This window comes from Anopheles marshallii, chromosome 3 (assembly GCF_943734725.1).
Source record: "Anopheles marshallii chromosome 3, idAnoMarsDA_429_01, whole genome shotgun sequence".
NCBI classification, from domain to species: domain Eukaryota; kingdom Metazoa; phylum Arthropoda; class Insecta; order Diptera; family Culicidae; genus Anopheles; species Anopheles marshallii.
This window is the reverse complement of record NC_071327.1, coordinates 74,571,178-74,585,800: the sequence shown is the minus strand read 5'-3', so window position 1 is coordinate 74,585,800 and position 14,623 is coordinate 74,571,178. Positions and strand designations below refer to the sequence as shown.

At 42.9% G+C, this 14,623-nt stretch overlaps 6 protein-coding genes across 6 annotated transcripts; 2 read left to right on the top strand and 4 right to left on the bottom strand.

Annotated features, from left to right (window-relative positions):
• Positions 1-1,695: 1,695 nt before the first annotated feature.
• On the bottom strand, positions 1,696-3,004 carry LOC128714104 (peroxisomal membrane protein PEX14). Its single transcript, XM_053808980.1, has 4 exons — positions 2,855-3,004; positions 2,438-2,764; positions 1,964-2,187; positions 1,696-1,894 (listed from the first exon to the last, which is right to left on the bottom strand). The coding sequence occupies exons 1-4, from the start codon at positions 3,002-3,004 to the stop codon at positions 1,696-1,698; spliced, it is 900 nt and encodes a 299-aa protein (XP_053664955.1).
• A 711-nt stretch (positions 3,005-3,715) lies between these two features.
• On the top strand, positions 3,716-4,703 carry LOC128713152 (uncharacterized). Its single transcript, XM_053808012.1, has 2 exons — positions 3,716-4,118; positions 4,192-4,703. The coding sequence occupies exons 1-2, from the start codon at positions 3,716-3,718 to the stop codon at positions 4,701-4,703; spliced, it is 915 nt and encodes a 304-aa protein (XP_053663987.1).
• Positions 4,704-5,252: 549 nt separating this feature from the next.
• On the top strand, positions 5,253-6,717 carry LOC128715004 (protein SHQ1 homolog). Its single transcript, XM_053809886.1, has 4 exons — positions 5,253-5,407; positions 5,476-5,650; positions 5,714-6,409; positions 6,478-6,717. The coding sequence occupies exons 1-4, from the start codon at positions 5,253-5,255 to the stop codon at positions 6,715-6,717; spliced, it is 1,266 nt and encodes a 421-aa protein (XP_053665861.1).
• A 365-nt stretch (positions 6,718-7,082) lies between these two features.
• On the bottom strand, positions 7,083-10,553 carry LOC128714793 (NFX1-type zinc finger-containing protein 1). The gene is made up of 6 exons (XM_053809673.1): positions 10,376-10,553; positions 9,695-10,299; positions 8,387-9,622; positions 7,625-8,311; positions 7,229-7,555; positions 7,083-7,157 (listed from the first exon to the last, which is right to left on the bottom strand). Exons 1-6 carry the CDS (start codon positions 10,551-10,553, stop codon positions 7,083-7,085), a joined length of 3,108 nt encoding a protein of 1,035 aa, XP_053665648.1.
• A 793-nt stretch (positions 10,554-11,346) lies between these two features.
• Positions 11,347-12,172, bottom strand: LOC128713741 (kxDL motif-containing protein CG10681). The gene is made up of 2 exons (XM_053808607.1): positions 12,006-12,172; positions 11,347-11,944 (listed from the first exon to the last, which is right to left on the bottom strand). Exons 1-2 carry the CDS (start codon positions 12,170-12,172, stop codon positions 11,347-11,349), a joined length of 765 nt encoding a protein of 254 aa, XP_053664582.1.
• A 388-nt stretch (positions 12,173-12,560) lies between these two features.
• On the bottom strand, positions 12,561-13,454 carry LOC128714410 (negative elongation factor E). The gene has a single exon (XM_053809285.1). It carries the CDS (start codon positions 13,452-13,454, stop codon positions 12,561-12,563), a length of 894 nt encoding a protein of 297 aa, XP_053665260.1.
• Positions 13,455-14,623: the final 1,169 nt, after the last annotated feature.

Below are 14,623 nucleotides of genomic sequence, written 5' to 3'. Positions count from 1 at the left end.
CAAAGAATATTTGAACGCGCTTATTTCCTTCGAGACCGTCGATCGACATATCCGAACCTGAAACTGTTCAAAAATGTTTCTACTTAATTGGTCCAGGGATATGGTACAGTCCGCATCAATCCATTGCTTGATTTGTTGTTGAATTTGTGGCGTTATCTTTTTCTCCATAACCTTTCCCCGCTTATCGGCCTCTATCTTCATCGTTGCATGATATTTTCTTAAAACATTGTAAACTGTCGATCGGTTGATGTTTAGTTCTTTAGCAATGGTTGCAACGCTGATTCCCTTCTCGTTTGCCATTACGATGCGTGCCCTATCTTGATTTGATGTTGTTTTCAGCTTCCTTTGAGCACGCAAGTCATTTTCGTTGTAGCTTCCTTCAGCCATCGTTTCTGTTGGTAAAAGAAATGCATGTTTTTGGAGATCAAACGGTTCATCATTTTCTCCTAAGCTTACCCCGAATGCTTTATTCATGCACGCGCAAGCGTCTTTCGTTGAGACGCGATTGACAGCAAATTCGTTAGTTTGTTTACTTTCAAACGCCACCTCGAGGAGACAAATCGAACCTTGTTTACTAACGGTTGGCGGGTTCTTAGTTGTGTTTGGCAGGCTTACAGCTGAAATTGAAAACGGTGCATCGGTTGCATCTCTCGAATAGGCGAATAATAAGGAAGCGAAAGGGAATCTTTCCGAGGATTGTTGTGAGCATTGGTTTGCATCTGTTGATTGTAATTGTTTCATTACTTACAAAATTATTCCTCGCTCAACAACGCTATTGGGTTTCTCAACGTGTGTATAAAAAACACACACACACACACACACTTTATTTAAACTGGATTGACTGAGTTTATTTGTCTACTAGGTACATCATCGGTCTCTCAGTTCCCGGCAGATGTTTGAAACACTAATTTAAGTCATTTTATAGCCACTCTCTTCATAACCGTTTCGTTAAACCAGCTATATCCCGCCCAGGAAGTCTGTATGTTCCTTAAACCGAAGAAAGATTTGCAATTCCCATTCATTTTCCATTTAATGAAAAAGAAACCCTAATTACCAATTGGAACAGCTCCCGAATACCCGAAAATTAAACTATGCTGACTATGGACTGTTCTCTGCTGAAGTTACTAAATTAAATCCTTCCTACCTTGCGGGGTATGGTTTTTACTGGAAGCAGCCGTTTATATGTTTAAAAAAATGTACAAAGTTAAACAAACATATTGTTTCATGTCACCTATGTAATAATATAAAGTAGCATTTACTTGGAAGTGTCCCAGGGTAGGGCTTTGGAACAATTCAACCTATTGCAACGATTTGAGATCGATTATGCAACTAAATGTGACTTTTGAATCCTTGCAGTGGCAGCGCAAAAGGGGTTTTGAATCGTTTCTCACTTCGTTTCTGATGCAACTGCTGTTAAATCTAAATGCTTCGTATAATCGTCAAAAATGCTTGCGTGCTGTATTGACCCTTTTTGAAAGTGCCCATTCCACGTCTACCTCCCGTTTGGTTTATCCGTCGTTCCATTTTCGACAATAGTTGCCGTCATGAGGGTGTTCTCGTGTTTAGTTTATGATCTGTAAAGTAAGGAATGAATAGAAATATGGCATTCCATCATTATTATACGCTAGTAAGAAAGCTTGACTGATGGAATATACACTCCAAACAAATTCGTAACATTATACTTTGGATATCGCATTACATAATCTCCAAGCTGCTGTCGCTATTCTTCAGCACGACATCGTTTTCGCTTGATCCGGATCCTGACCCGGTGTCGTTGTCATCGTGTTTGTCGTGTTCGCCTTCGCTGCTAGCCGGTTGATGCTGCTGAGAGCGTAACTGCCATGCTGGGATCGATGGTGGAACGACGGGAAGGTTTGGTGAGGCAAATTGTTTTCTGAAACATGAAATACGACTTTGCAACAATACCATTTACTTCGGGTTTCACCAATCACTCGCCACGTACCTGTTCAACAATAGACCTTTGATTGAGTCAAGATCGCCTTTAAAGTTGGCCAACTCTTTCACGGTTGTGTTGGTTTGGTTTACATGATTCAGTTCTTCTTTGATTTTACCCAACTCGGCGCTCAGAATATCAATCTTTACCGTCATCGTTTGATTAAGCTCTGTCAACTGTTCGCCGACACTTTTCTTCTTTTTACTGCGGAACAATAGCGGTTCAATGAATTTCTAAAAGTAACCGAAAAGAACAAAACAAACAGACAAAATAAAATTTACCTCTTTCAGAGACTGCACGGCTTATCATAGCGGGCGATACAAAGTTCAAGAGACATAAAATTCAAGAAATTTGCAAATAAAATTAGAAAACCCATCACAACCACCACCAGATAAGCCTGAGATTTGTGTTTTGTATTTATGCGATAGAATAAAACCAATTTTGTCATCGCCAGCCGAAAGGCCATCCACGCTTGCTAAATACCTTATAAAACATGTAAACGCCGTACATCAGTCCGCTCAGTAGAGCCACCGAGCTGAGCATATCCTTCATACGGGTGAGAAAGTTCGGCCGTGGCTGGAGCTGGTAACCGGGTTTCGCATAGTTACCACCACCACTTGATTCCACTCCCATGCTGATGACGGTTTGAGTTGGTATGGCGGAAGGGTTTGTCGTGAAGACACCAGCTCGCTCACAGGCAATTTGTATCTCATCTTCCGACAGTCCTTTAGAGCGAAGGAATGCCTGTTTCTTGGTTATGGCACTGCGAACTACGTTCGGGTTGTTGAGGAACTTAACGGCAGTAACGATCTGTTGCGATGCGAACAGCAAAAGGGGACATTGTTTAAAGGAAGGTGAATGAACGACCTTTGTTCTCTGCAATAAAACTCTTTCGCTTACCAAATGCTCTCGTGGCGGTAACGTTGGCGGTTCTGTAGCGCTCGTTTCGGAGCTAAGTGCATCGGCGGATGTCGCCACACTGGCCGTCGCAGACAGTACCCCGGTGTTTGTCGGAGGCGATTCCGCGCCTTCGTTACTTCCTTCGCTCATGTTGATTTTCACCGAGAGATTAATCTTGACTAATGTCAACCGCTCCGAAGCTCACTGATAATGGCACCGTTTCAGCGACGGGCTGGTCCGAGGATTACGAGGTGCGCGCTTATCGCCACGGCTATTGTCTCCTGGTCCAGCGAAGGGGTATGTCGCTAAAGAACGCGTGTATCCCAGATTTATTTCTATAAAGATTGTTTTGGCAAATCACTAACACATCACACATTCATATTTGCATGTAACACTTGTAGGAAATAAAGGATTTGGTCATGAATCGCAGTAATTACAGAGCGCTGAACTGTTTTAATCGCACAAGACTTGTATTTACGGTAATTAGGAGAAATCGCAGTAAAATATTTGTTTTCATTCCATTTTTAGCTGTCATTCTTAGGTGACAGCATCGTGTCAAACCGTTTATCAGCTCGATTCGAACATTCCATTTCGTTTTGTACCTGAAATAGTAGAGACTTTATTTTATTGCTTTTTATTTTCGTTCAACTTTACATTTAGGGACCATTTTTCACTGGTTCAATTTACCGTAATCTGTACAGTTGGGGTATTCTGTTAATTCGCCTGTTCCAGTATCTAGCTGCACTGGATTGGGCGGGTAAACTTCTAGTTCTTACCTTTTCTACTCTGCAAAACACACGGAAGCATAACTCGGTGTTCAACAGCGTGCGCTTGGACTGGTCGTCAATTTTCACCAGAAAAATGCAATCATTAGTGAACGTTCTCAACAGCAAACCTTTTAGATTGTGTGCTGCCGGCGGTATGCTAATTGTGTCGTCGGAAATTGTTTATGAGCTGTACATGCGGTTCCAGAAATGGCTAAAGCCCAAACCAAAACCATGCGAGGTGTCCTTCATCAACAGACGCAAACTGATACATCCATTGTCGAGCCCGCAAACACTCATTTTTGAGCATATTCAGCGCATCATCAGCTATATTGATCGTGCGGAAAAATCCATCTCTCTGGCCATGTACATCTTTACCGTGCGGGAGATCAGTGAAGCAGTCATACGAGCGAAGAAACGTTCGGTTGTAGTGCGAGTTATTACGTGTGAATCAATGATTATGAATGAAGGTTCCTATCTGCGAGATCTGATCGATGAAGGTAATGTGTAACCTCCATTTTATCGTATCCATTTTATCCATTACTAAAATGTACACGTTCTTCTACTTTGTAGATATAAAGGTACAATACCAAATCAAATCCGAGTACCTTATGCATCACAAGTATTGTCTGCTTGATACCGAATGGTATTGTGCCAATTGTCTGATTGCATACCACATCGCAGAGTATGGAGAGCCAACCAAATACATGCAACATACCTTGTTCGACAAAGCCGTCTTAAGCGATAGGGCAGGCTTGTTTGAGCGATTCGGTAGCTCTTGTTCACGGTGCAACCCGAAACTACGGGTGCAAAACCAGCAAACCACAATGCGAAAAGGCTATGATCCACTGCCCAAGCATGGATTGCTAATCGCAGGGTCCAGCAATTGGACATCACCCGGCTTGGTTAAGCACTGGGACAACATAATGTATTGCTCCTTAACAGATATGATCGACCCATTTACGGCAGAGTTTCAAAGAATGTGGTACGAATTAAGTGATCCCTTGGATAAAACCTTGTTGAAAGAACCACTATACAGCGACAGAATCATCTCAGCAGAACACAGGTTCGTTAAACACACGTGATGTAGTATATGGAACGAAATTGGATGCCAAGGCGTATTAAATTGCCTAATGATGCTGTAAGCATAACGTATTACATGAAATATTATAAAAGACGAAATAAAACTTGTACTTGACTGGTACGTACTAAAGCCGAGCATTCCGCGAATCTCACACCGTGTGCTTGATTTAGATAAGCATAGCATGACGTTGCTTTAGCTTTGAGTGGTATCGTATTTCTCTTGCTAAGATCATACGCAGTAAAACAAAAATGCATATCAGCATAATATGTCGCTAGAGTTTCGTGGCTTGACTTTGGATTGGTCAGGATTTTACAATTGGATATGAGTATATGACCGGGTATTAATGAATTTAAAGACATAGTTATTATCGTTTTTCGGGATCAATATCGATGTCAACTGTCGTTTTTACCGTTTCTTGTCATCCACGCGACCAATCGTTTGATAATTATTTATTAGCCGCCGGAGCACGTGTTGTTGGTAAACAAATATTTCCCTATAAAAAAAAACATTCGCCTGCATACCACCAAACAAACTTTTGTGCAGTACAACTATGGAGGATAGTATAAAATTCCAAACAATTTTGCAGGCCCATCATATTCTTGTAGTGCTAGATCTACCAGAACTAGATCTAGAACATGAAAGTGATCTTGTGCTGGATATATTTCCAAAAGAATGCACCTTTACAGCTGCGCCGTATCATGCAAGGTAAGAATCAGTTGCTGTTCACTGTGTAGCTGATAATCATAATGCAATTCATGCCTTTTTTCGCTAAGAATTCCTTTATCGCATTCTGCACATCCCGGAAAAGCGTATCCCGATAGTATAGATTATGAGAAAAATACCGTGACGTTTCGTGTTCCACTGGATGGTGAAACTAAAACTACCGACAGCGAAATTTCATGCTACCCTTATGGTTTCGGTCGGCTCCATAATGGTCCACTGTCGTTGGTAAATATACCTGCCAAATGGTACTATTGAAAACTGTTACTTATTCCTTATTGCTTGTTACAGGAAACAAGCCAAGAGCTTAAAGTGCTTCCGGATCCATGCACATACAGCTTCGCGCAACGATGGGAATTGAAAGAAGCAGCAGAAAAAAATGATTTCAAAGGTGAACATTATGGAATGGATTATATACAGTTTTCTATTGACAAGTTGGGTCTTAAGCTAGATAGCTTTCCCATATCGTACCAATTATCCGACGATCAATCCTACCGGGCGCGGGTGATCTTGGACGAAAAAATACGACAAAAGGAAGCATACTCCTTCGTCGAAGATCATCGATCAGTTTTGTTCGGTCTGATCGATATACTGCTTGCGATCGGGTACGATCAGTTGACTAACAACAATGAGCTAAATGAGGCAAATTCACACATTAATATCCATCGCATATCTGGTACGCTCGCGTTCTTTGTCGAGTTTGAGTGTGTGGAGCAAATGTTACGATCGTTCTACCGTCGTTCCTGCACATACCCTTATTATAGGAACAAAGAAATCTCCCTGGTTTGCGCACAGAACGTGATAAGTAGTACATCGTCCGTAGACAGACGTGCATGGATTCAATTACAGTTGATGTACGCATATGATGCATTTAAAGCCACAGACTGTGCCGTGCTGAATCATTTGTTTATCAAAGATTATATTCGCTATGTGGAATTGGGTTTAAAAGAGGAGATTTTGATGCAGCTCATAGATGAAATGCAAAAGGTAAGAGTAATGTAAGAAATGTTCGTTATTGGGTATTAAATAAAACATACTGTACCTTTCAACTGTAGGCACTTCCGGACGTACACCAGGCAGCACTCGGTTTTAGTGAAGAAAAACTACTACAGAAACTGCTTATGGACATTATGACGCAGGAGGAATCCGATACCACCGACTCAGACGATTGCGAATCATCAGAAGACGAGAGTGAGGATAGTAACAGCGACAACGAATCTGTTACGACGCACGAAGAACCGAACCCGAATGAAAACGTGCTAGAAAAGCTAATGAACCTGAAGCTATCTGGTTGATCAGCGTGGTCAGGAAACCACAATTTCTGTCGTATTTCCTATTTCGCGTGAACTTCATGTGTATGCCAAAATCTTGAATTGCAAACAATAATCGTTGCAATAACTGAACTATAAAAAAACAATTGAATGTGGTATACTATGCATACGTAGAATTTTATTCATTCATTGAGAGATTGTTTTGCAACAAATAAAAAATTTAAAAAAAATGCATACCTTAATCATTGACCAGGATTTGTAAAACTTATAATTAGAGATTATTTTCTTTCTCTTGCCGAGATAATACATATTACACTCGAGATAATACATCCCTTCCTTGGCCTTCGTAGCGGGGCACAATGAGATAGTGATCACTAATCCGTTCATATTTATCTTCGCGAAATTCCACAAATACATCGTCCATCTTCTAGTCTAAGTTCCTCAAAGTCTTCTGGCATGTTGACCTAAAATTATTATAATAAAATTACGTTGGAACGCCTTTTTGCACTGGAACTGGTAGTAACAATACACCTACCTCTATTACCTGACCGTGTGTCAAGCATTGCAGTGGCATCGATTCACCAATGGCAGCCTGCTCACGCAACTTCTTCTCGATACTGGACCAAGTTTTAGAACACTTTGCCAGTAGCTCCATATTGCCAACTATATAGAGCCCTTCCCGTGCACGAGACAACGCGACGCAGATACGATTTTCGTGCGCAAGAAAACCGATCGTGTCAGTACCACCGTTTGCGCTGCCACTACGAACCAACGAAAGCAAAACGATCTTACTTTCCTCACCCTGGTAATTGTCAATTACCGCAATTCGGACACCATGCAACGAAGGTCGATTTTTCTTCTCCTGTTGATAGTGTAAAGGGAAGCTGTTTCATCTACCACAGAACGCTGGGAAAACGGAAAAAAAACTTACCGCAACGAACTGCAACATTTGACCATTGTAAGCCGTCAGTATGACAATGTCCTCCGTGGTGTAAGTTCCTAGCGCTAGCAAATATTCGCAAAGGCCGAGCAAGAAACGACACTCAAAAAGGTTTTTCTTCGATTTTTCATCTCCTCCATCGTCGCTGACCGTCGAGTCAATAGCTGGTGGATCTCCTCCTTCGGGATAATTATGCGACAAGAAGAATAAATTTCGCATCATACCGGTTACATTCGGCCGTACAGTAACTGAATCAGCATCCTCCAGCACCGGGTAGATGGTGGGTCGTAAAAGGTCCGCCATTTCTGGGCGCATGCGATGCTGTACCGTCATCATGGCAACACTGAAACGGTTGTTGATCATACGCTCAAACAACGACAAATCCATCCGATAGTGGCGCGACAGTACGTAGGTGCTCGTGGTTGGACGCAACTGTTTGTGATCGCCGATCAGGATGCACTGTGCGGTATGCCGTGTTAGTGAGGACACAATATGCGCCTCCAGTACTTCCGCCGCCTCCTCGATTATCACGATCGGTGTACGGAGCAGCTCCAACAAGGTGCGATTGCGTGCGGCAAACGTTGTCGTCATGGCAACCACACGGAACCCTTGTATCAGTTTCAGTGTGCTCAGCTGGCTTAGCTCGTTGAGCCGTCGCGAAGCTTCCAACAATTCTTCCTGTAACGATAAGAAAGGATTTATGCGTGTTTTTAGCTGCTTGAACACGTTTAACTCATGGTACCAAAAACATACCATACACTGCACCATCGCAAGTGATAACCCATCGGTTGATTCCTGCTGCTCTTGCTGCAACGCATCAAACCGTTCAACCAGCTTCAGGTACTCTTGCTTCACAGTGTAATAACTGATTCGCAACCGCCTATCAATCCGTTCGTCCTCCTGCAGTTGCTTCACGTTGTAAGCATCCAGCAGCGGATGCTTCGATTGCCCACCCATCCGCACGATACTGTCCGTGAAGCGAGTCACACCGCATAAAAACTGATCCAGCGCATGGTTGGTCAGGCAGATAAGCAGAATTTGTTCGCTTGTGTTGGCTAGCAGTGTTTCTACGATCCGCAGACCGATGAACGTTTTCCCCGTGCCCGGTGGGCCCTGTATCAGCGTGAATCGGTTAACCAGTGCCATCCGGAATGCTTCGAACTGTGACATATTCATTCCAGCTGCGGACGCTAGCGCTTCTGCCGGCCAATCGTCGGGTTTCTTTAGATCAAACTGTATTCCACCGTAGTTGAAAAGATGCCCATTTCCTTGGCCCAAGTACCCTGGCAATCCTTTACTCGGAAAGGTTACATCAACAATGTACGATTTTAGCGGAAAATTATCATCTCGCAAGCGGCTCAACGCATTGAACGTTTGGTGGTACGGTTCGAAAAATATTTCACTTTCAATCATTAGCAGCGGTCGGTTGAACAGGTGCATACCGCGGCCAGCCGCCTGTGGGTCAATTTCCGTCTTTCGCTCCAACCGTATCAGTTCCACGTAAATGTATCCGTTCAGAAGCTGTGCCGCATCCCGGTTGCTAATGACCGCAACAACCAGTTCGCTCAACTCCGGACCATCGCTGAACAGCACCATAGACCCATTCATGAAACGTTTCGTGTTGGACAGAGCCAACCGTTTGTAGCGGGCAGAAAGGTTAGAATAACCACGCTCGGCCGGATCTAAATCAACGAGAATGAGCTGCTCCTTTGCTGTACGTCGGTTAACGGTGCTAGGAAGAAGCAACTTGACCGGCCAATGGACACGAATGCTCTCACCGGCGAATGATTTTCCGGGGCCATTCTTTTCGACAAATTTCCGATACTTTTCAATACCGGTGCGCAGCGGAATCAAGAAGTCCTCCTTCAGCAGACTCAAATGAACGTCCAGATAATGTTCAACATTATGATATTTTCCTTTCACGATGTTTTTCTTCAGATTCATCGAAGTACTAGCGCCCTCTTTCAGCTCATTGATGGTAGGATAAATCTAATGTACATGAAAACATATTAATTTCCTACGAAACAATCGTGCCCCAATCGCGCCACTATCATTACTTACACTGATTTGCTTCGTCGGTTCCACTGCGATCGGGTTTTGCGTTAGTTCCAGCAACTGTTCCAGTTGCTTTTTGTCGTTTGGAGGTAATATTTTACTCAGCTTGCCACAATATTCCACCACTCGCTGGGGTAAGGGAATGTGTTGTTTCGTTTCGGCCAGAAATTTCAATAACACATCCATCATATCAATCCGTGAAATGATCGGACGCACGATTTTGCTTTTTTTCTTTTTCTTTTTTTCGCCTTCGGGGGGTTGTTGAAAAAATTTTAACAACTGCTCCCAAAAGTGCTGCTGGTTCACTAGCGTGTCGAACAGTTGCTTGACCGTTTCATACAGCGGAATTGTACTTAGTTTGTTCATAATTTTCATCAGAACCAAAAGTAACTCCTCGCCGTACGTTTTTTTCGTCAGTGTAGCAAGAAATTCTTCCTTCTGAACGTAAATGTCGGCAAACATCGAAAGTGTTTCGTTCTCCAAGATATTTGCAAGCTTCGTAAGCGGAATGGTTTGTACGTACTTGCCGGGCGCACTTTTCGGTAGATCGAATTTGGCGGCGCGACCGTGAGCAGTGTGTTTAATCGAGTCCACATAATTACCATCCTCGTCTGAAAAGGAGCAAAAGAAAGAATTTAAATCAATAATGAACAATCCACGCTTTGTGAAATTATGCTATACACTCACCGTTTAGTGTAAACTTTAAATTATCCAACATATCTCTCACGGACGTTCCCGGTCCTTCTGCAACTTCCTTATCACCTTCTCCATTTCCAGCTTTGCTTGGTATGTTTACAACAAAATCATCTTCATCCTTATTAAACCAGTCGTCATCATCATCTTCTTGATTTTTAGAGTTAGACATTGAAAACGTTTCTTTATGGGAAAATGTGTTTGCAATTCTTGTTGAAATCAACCAGACCGAGAAACCACCGTATCACTACTTTTCTTGTACTGCCTCACTTTACGAGGTTACGTCCCGATTCGGTTAAAGTTTCCTGCGTCCTTCAACAATTATTCCACGGCAATAATGCTGAACCAAAGAAGCTCGATTTAATTTGGGACCGGCAGCAAGTGGCCATATGTCCCTCTTTCCTTGGCTCTTGCGTTCTTTAGCAAAGTTTCGTTTTGCGTTGATTGTTTGTAGCAAAATTGTTTTGATGGTTTTTTTTCTTGTACGTGTTTACAGTAGGTGATGCAATTCTTCTAGTTTTGTTTGTTTCCGTTGGTGCATTTAATTTGACCGTTTTTATCGTACTTAACTGCTTTGTTCTCTGAAAATAGTTAACGTAATATAACCAGTATGACTGCTATGTTATCAACACTATAGACATTAAGACCATTAACTGTAAACGGTTAAGGTTTTGGAAACATCAAGATCACTTATTAATTCCATACTTTATTAAACTTTTGTTCACTTTTACTATGATTAGGTTGTAACGAATGTCAAAACCTTTCTTCCTGTGGCAAAATGATGTTACATATTATTTCTTTTTTACCGCCATATCCAACTATTGCGAGATAAATAATTAATATTAAATTAAGCTACACTACCACACACGAAACTATCAAAAATGCAATACCCTTTAGTCAGCTGAACGATTGAGATCATTTGCACAAACAATTAAACATGCGCGATTTGTTTTTATCTTTCCAGTCTATCCAGTATCGGAAGTACAATCCGAAGAATCGTTGGAATTATCAGTCGAGCTACTCTGCGCCGATCGGAACGATCGTCGTTTTTGCTCGCCGCTACTCGATCCACCACCACCGAATTTCCTATTTTCCGGACTCTGCTCCATTTTTACGTACCCCACGGTGGAATTTTCCCTGCTGCCACTGGCGAGTGTTTTCTTCCGTTCCTTTGGGCCACCCTCCGTGTCCGTCTTGCTAGTAGATGCTTTTTCTTTGCCAGAAGACGACATCTTAACGGGAGTGGACGTTGATGGACCATCATCGGACTGGTCTTTTTTCTCGTCCAACGTCTCCGCCCGACTTGCCGTATCAATTTCATCTTCCTCGTCAAAGCTGATCGGTTTGTTTTTCGCTTCCGCTTCTGCAAAAGCCGCCGGATATTGATTTCCGATTTTCGTCTTTATCGTCCGTATCTTACGGAAAATGTAATCCAAATCCTTTTTCATGTCGTGCAGCAGCTTCGTGTGCTTTTTAAAATCATCCGTGGCTATCTTCAACCGGCTGGCACTGAGCGCGTTACAGTTGAGCAGCATCTCATTTGTTTTCTCAAAACGCTGCAACCTGGAATATGATTGATGAATGCATTAGTCTGTACCGGTTGTAACTTACGTATACTATTTACATTTGCTTCTGCGCTCGTATCATGACTTCCACATCCGTTTGATTTACCAAACCAGCCAACCCTTGAACGAACACTTCCGGAGCAGTGTAGTTCTGGAAGCACTCGATGCTGAAATCACTTTCAGGACGCCCCGAGTGCATGCTGCTACTCATCTCCGAGTTCATCATGACGACAAAGTAGGGATTAATCGGCAAGCTTTAACACAACCCAATATTTTAAGCCCCTTTTCTGTTTCTGTTTTTGTTCTGTTTTTATCAAGCGGGAGCTCGGGCGAACAGCTGTGGAAGGTACAATATTTTTGCGTAAACAATAGTTTTTTTTTCACTGTCAAAGATTTGTGTTTTCGTTGTTGGTACGTCATTCTAGAATTGTGTATTATTTTCACAGGGTCAAAAATTCGCGTTAAAAACATTTTACCAGATTTTTCAATTATTTAGCTTTCAGATTAATACGACCAGTTGCGCTACTCGTAAATGATTTTTTTATTTTGTTTTCGCTTTATTAATTATTCATTTGCCTTAAACGACTCAGTACCATGTGCCACGATTGCGCACCTCAAAATATATCATCATGATCATAGCAAACCAGTTCCCGATTGTCCTTGTGCTTGCCCTTTTGTGAGCGGTTGGTGGCGAGCGCGGACCATACAGCTGAAGAGCCAGCATCGTTGATGGGATTAATCTGTGGCTGACGGCGCGCCAATTGCACCTGTAGCTGTATACCACCGACCGTCTTGGAATGCAGCTCACTGATAGCTTTGTCGGCGGATTCCGTCTTGGAAAATGTGATAAACCCTCGCCCCTTTTCGATCTCCATCGAAATGTTAAGAATTTCACCAAAATCGCTAAAGTGCTTCTTGAGAAAATTTTCCGTCACCTTGTTACCGGAAACGTACACGGTGTTACCGGATCGCGGTTTATCTTTTGATGCATCAACACCCGGCTTTGCTTTGTCCACCTGATCATCCACCTTGTCACGCTCGTTTGCAAACTGCTGATACAGGTTCTGTACCCGGCTGGTTTCCTTCTCCACCGGACTGTTGGGTCTTTCGGCCGGTGTGGTCGGTGTTCCTACTGCACTAGACGTAGAGGCAGCCGAGCTTGCGCTTTCATACTCGGTAGACGCACCGAATGATTGATACTGACCAGCGGGTGACATTTCCGGTTGAGCTCGTTTCCGTTCCTGTCCTTTTGGTCGCTTAAAAGAACCCTCCTGTTTGGGCTGCGGTTTCTGTATGGCTTGTATGGCGCCACTTTTCAGTAACTTGCGAGCTACCTCACGTGCATCTCGTGCATCGGTAGGCCGTTTGGGGAGCAGATTCTTTTCCGGCTCCTGCTTCGGTGCTTTGAGAGCATGAAGTGCTTTTTTCTTTTTCTTCAGCTTCGCATATTTGGCCTGCAGCATCAGTTCTTCCTCGGTTAAATTCGATGGAAAATGTATGTAAACCATTCTCACGCGCTGTATCGTACGATGTGGGATCACGATTTTACTAAAATAAGAAATACATTTTTGATAAACGTTGGAAGTGACTGACAAGAATGCGGCTGTACCAATTGTTTTGATTCGACTCTTGGATTTGGCAAACTGTTTGCGTTTGTTGCCGTTCTATTTTTGAAGCGTTACGCCCAAGGTTCAACTACCTTCGCAAAAAGATACGACCACAGAAATAAAAAGGAGCAAATCAAAAGTATGAATTTATCAGTGGTTCCAGTCAAAGTCAAACACATTGTGTAAAAATGCATAAAAAACAGCTCCGCACTGCAAATTTCAATCAATCTCGTTGCATTTTTATAAACTCCCTTTCGGATGTCTTTAAATGCGTGTAAACGAAGCTTAAGATAAATAACGCTCCGCCAACCCGTCAGAACAATTCGCGTCATTTCCACGTTTGACAGGGCGTTATTTCAAAAAAGCCAAATCTGTAACGGAAATTTGAAGAATGTTCGACTGATTGTTTCTACTTCTGTGGTTGTAAATCATCCAATAATCAATAAAAGTGCATAAAAATAACAAATCTAGCTGAAATCGTATCCTTTTTCCTGTGTAACCGTCCTTCAATCCACCATTTTCACGCCTTTCCTCGATGAAATCCCAGCCGAATCTTCTAACCAGTGGTTAAAAACGACAACCTTGCACCCCGCCGTAGAGCATCCTCTCCCTTTCGGAAACGATTAAATGCCAGACTCAGCAAACTGAAACGAAAGTAAACGATTGTTGCAGCAGAGAAAAGAACGAAACCCATCGCAATCGCGCTTACACAAATCAGAAAAACGTCGAGTGAAGACCAATAGAAAGGTCACCCGTAAGCGTACAGTGTTGGGCTACTCGCTGTTGCAGCAGTTTTCGCTAAGTGTTTTGCCATTGGGGAAATAGAAAACGGTGGTGTGCGCGTTCCATGTGCAGAAGAACTGGGTGTGCGGACACGGACGCGTACAGAGTGTGTTAAAGCAACAACTCTCCAGACCTGCATCCAGCAGCTGTATCTGTTGTAAAGGAAAAGCAAGCCGACGCTAACGAAGCAGAACGCCTGTGTATCAGCGTAACTATCTCGCGTTTGGTACAGCCGCAACAAAGGACGGACAGGCAACACACGGGAAGTAGCTGAGGAGCGGCTACAT

Coding starts and splice junctions, on each gene's coding strand:
- LOC128715004 (XM_053809886.1), top strand. CDS start 5,253: ATGGAGGATAGTATAAAATTCCAAACAATTTTGCAGGCCCATCATATT. Junction 5,408..5,475: donor GCTGCGCCGTATCATGCAAG/GTAAGAATCAGT, acceptor TTTTTCGCTAAG/AATTCCTTTATCGCATTCTG. Junction 6,410..6,477: donor TCATAGATGAAATGCAAAAG/GTAAGAGTAATG, acceptor TTTCAACTGTAG/GCACTTCCGGACGTACACCA.
- LOC128714410 (XM_053809285.1), bottom strand. CDS start 13,454: ATGGTTTACATACATTTTCCATCGAATTTAACCGAGGAAGAACTGATG.
- LOC128713741 (XM_053808607.1), bottom strand. CDS start 12,172: ATGATGAACTCGGAGATGAGTAGCAGCATGCACTCGGGGCGTCCTGAA. Junction 11,945..12,005: donor ATACGAGCGCAGAAGCAAAT/GTAAATAGTATA, acceptor ATCATATTCCAG/GTTGCAGCGTTTTGAGAAAA.
- LOC128714104 (XM_053808980.1), bottom strand. CDS start 3,004: ATGAGCGAAGGAAGTAACGAAGGCGCGGAATCGCCTCCGACAAACACC. Junction 2,188..2,437: donor GCGTTTACATGTTTTATAAG/GTATTTAGCAAG, acceptor GGTTACTTTTAG/AAATTCATTGAACCGCTATT. Junction 1,895..1,963: donor AAAGGTCTATTGTTGAACAG/GTACGTGGCGAG, acceptor TTCATGTTTCAG/AAAACAATTTGCCTCACCAA.
- LOC128713152 (XM_053808012.1), top strand. CDS start 3,716: ATGCAATCATTAGTGAACGTTCTCAACAGCAAACCTTTTAGATTGTGT. Junction 4,119..4,191: donor GCGAGATCTGATCGATGAAG/GTAATGTGTAAC, acceptor TCTACTTTGTAG/ATATAAAGGTACAATACCAA.
- LOC128714793 (XM_053809673.1), bottom strand. CDS start 10,553: ATGTCTAACTCTAAAAATCAAGAAGATGATGATGACGACTGGTTTAAT. Junction 10,300..10,375: donor TTTAAAGTTTACACTAAACG/GTGAGTGTATAG, acceptor GCTCCTTTTCAG/ACGAGGATGGTAATTATGTG. Junction 9,623..9,694: donor AACCGACGAAGCAAATCAGT/GTAAGTAATGAT, acceptor CATGTACATTAG/ATTTATCCTACCATCAATGA.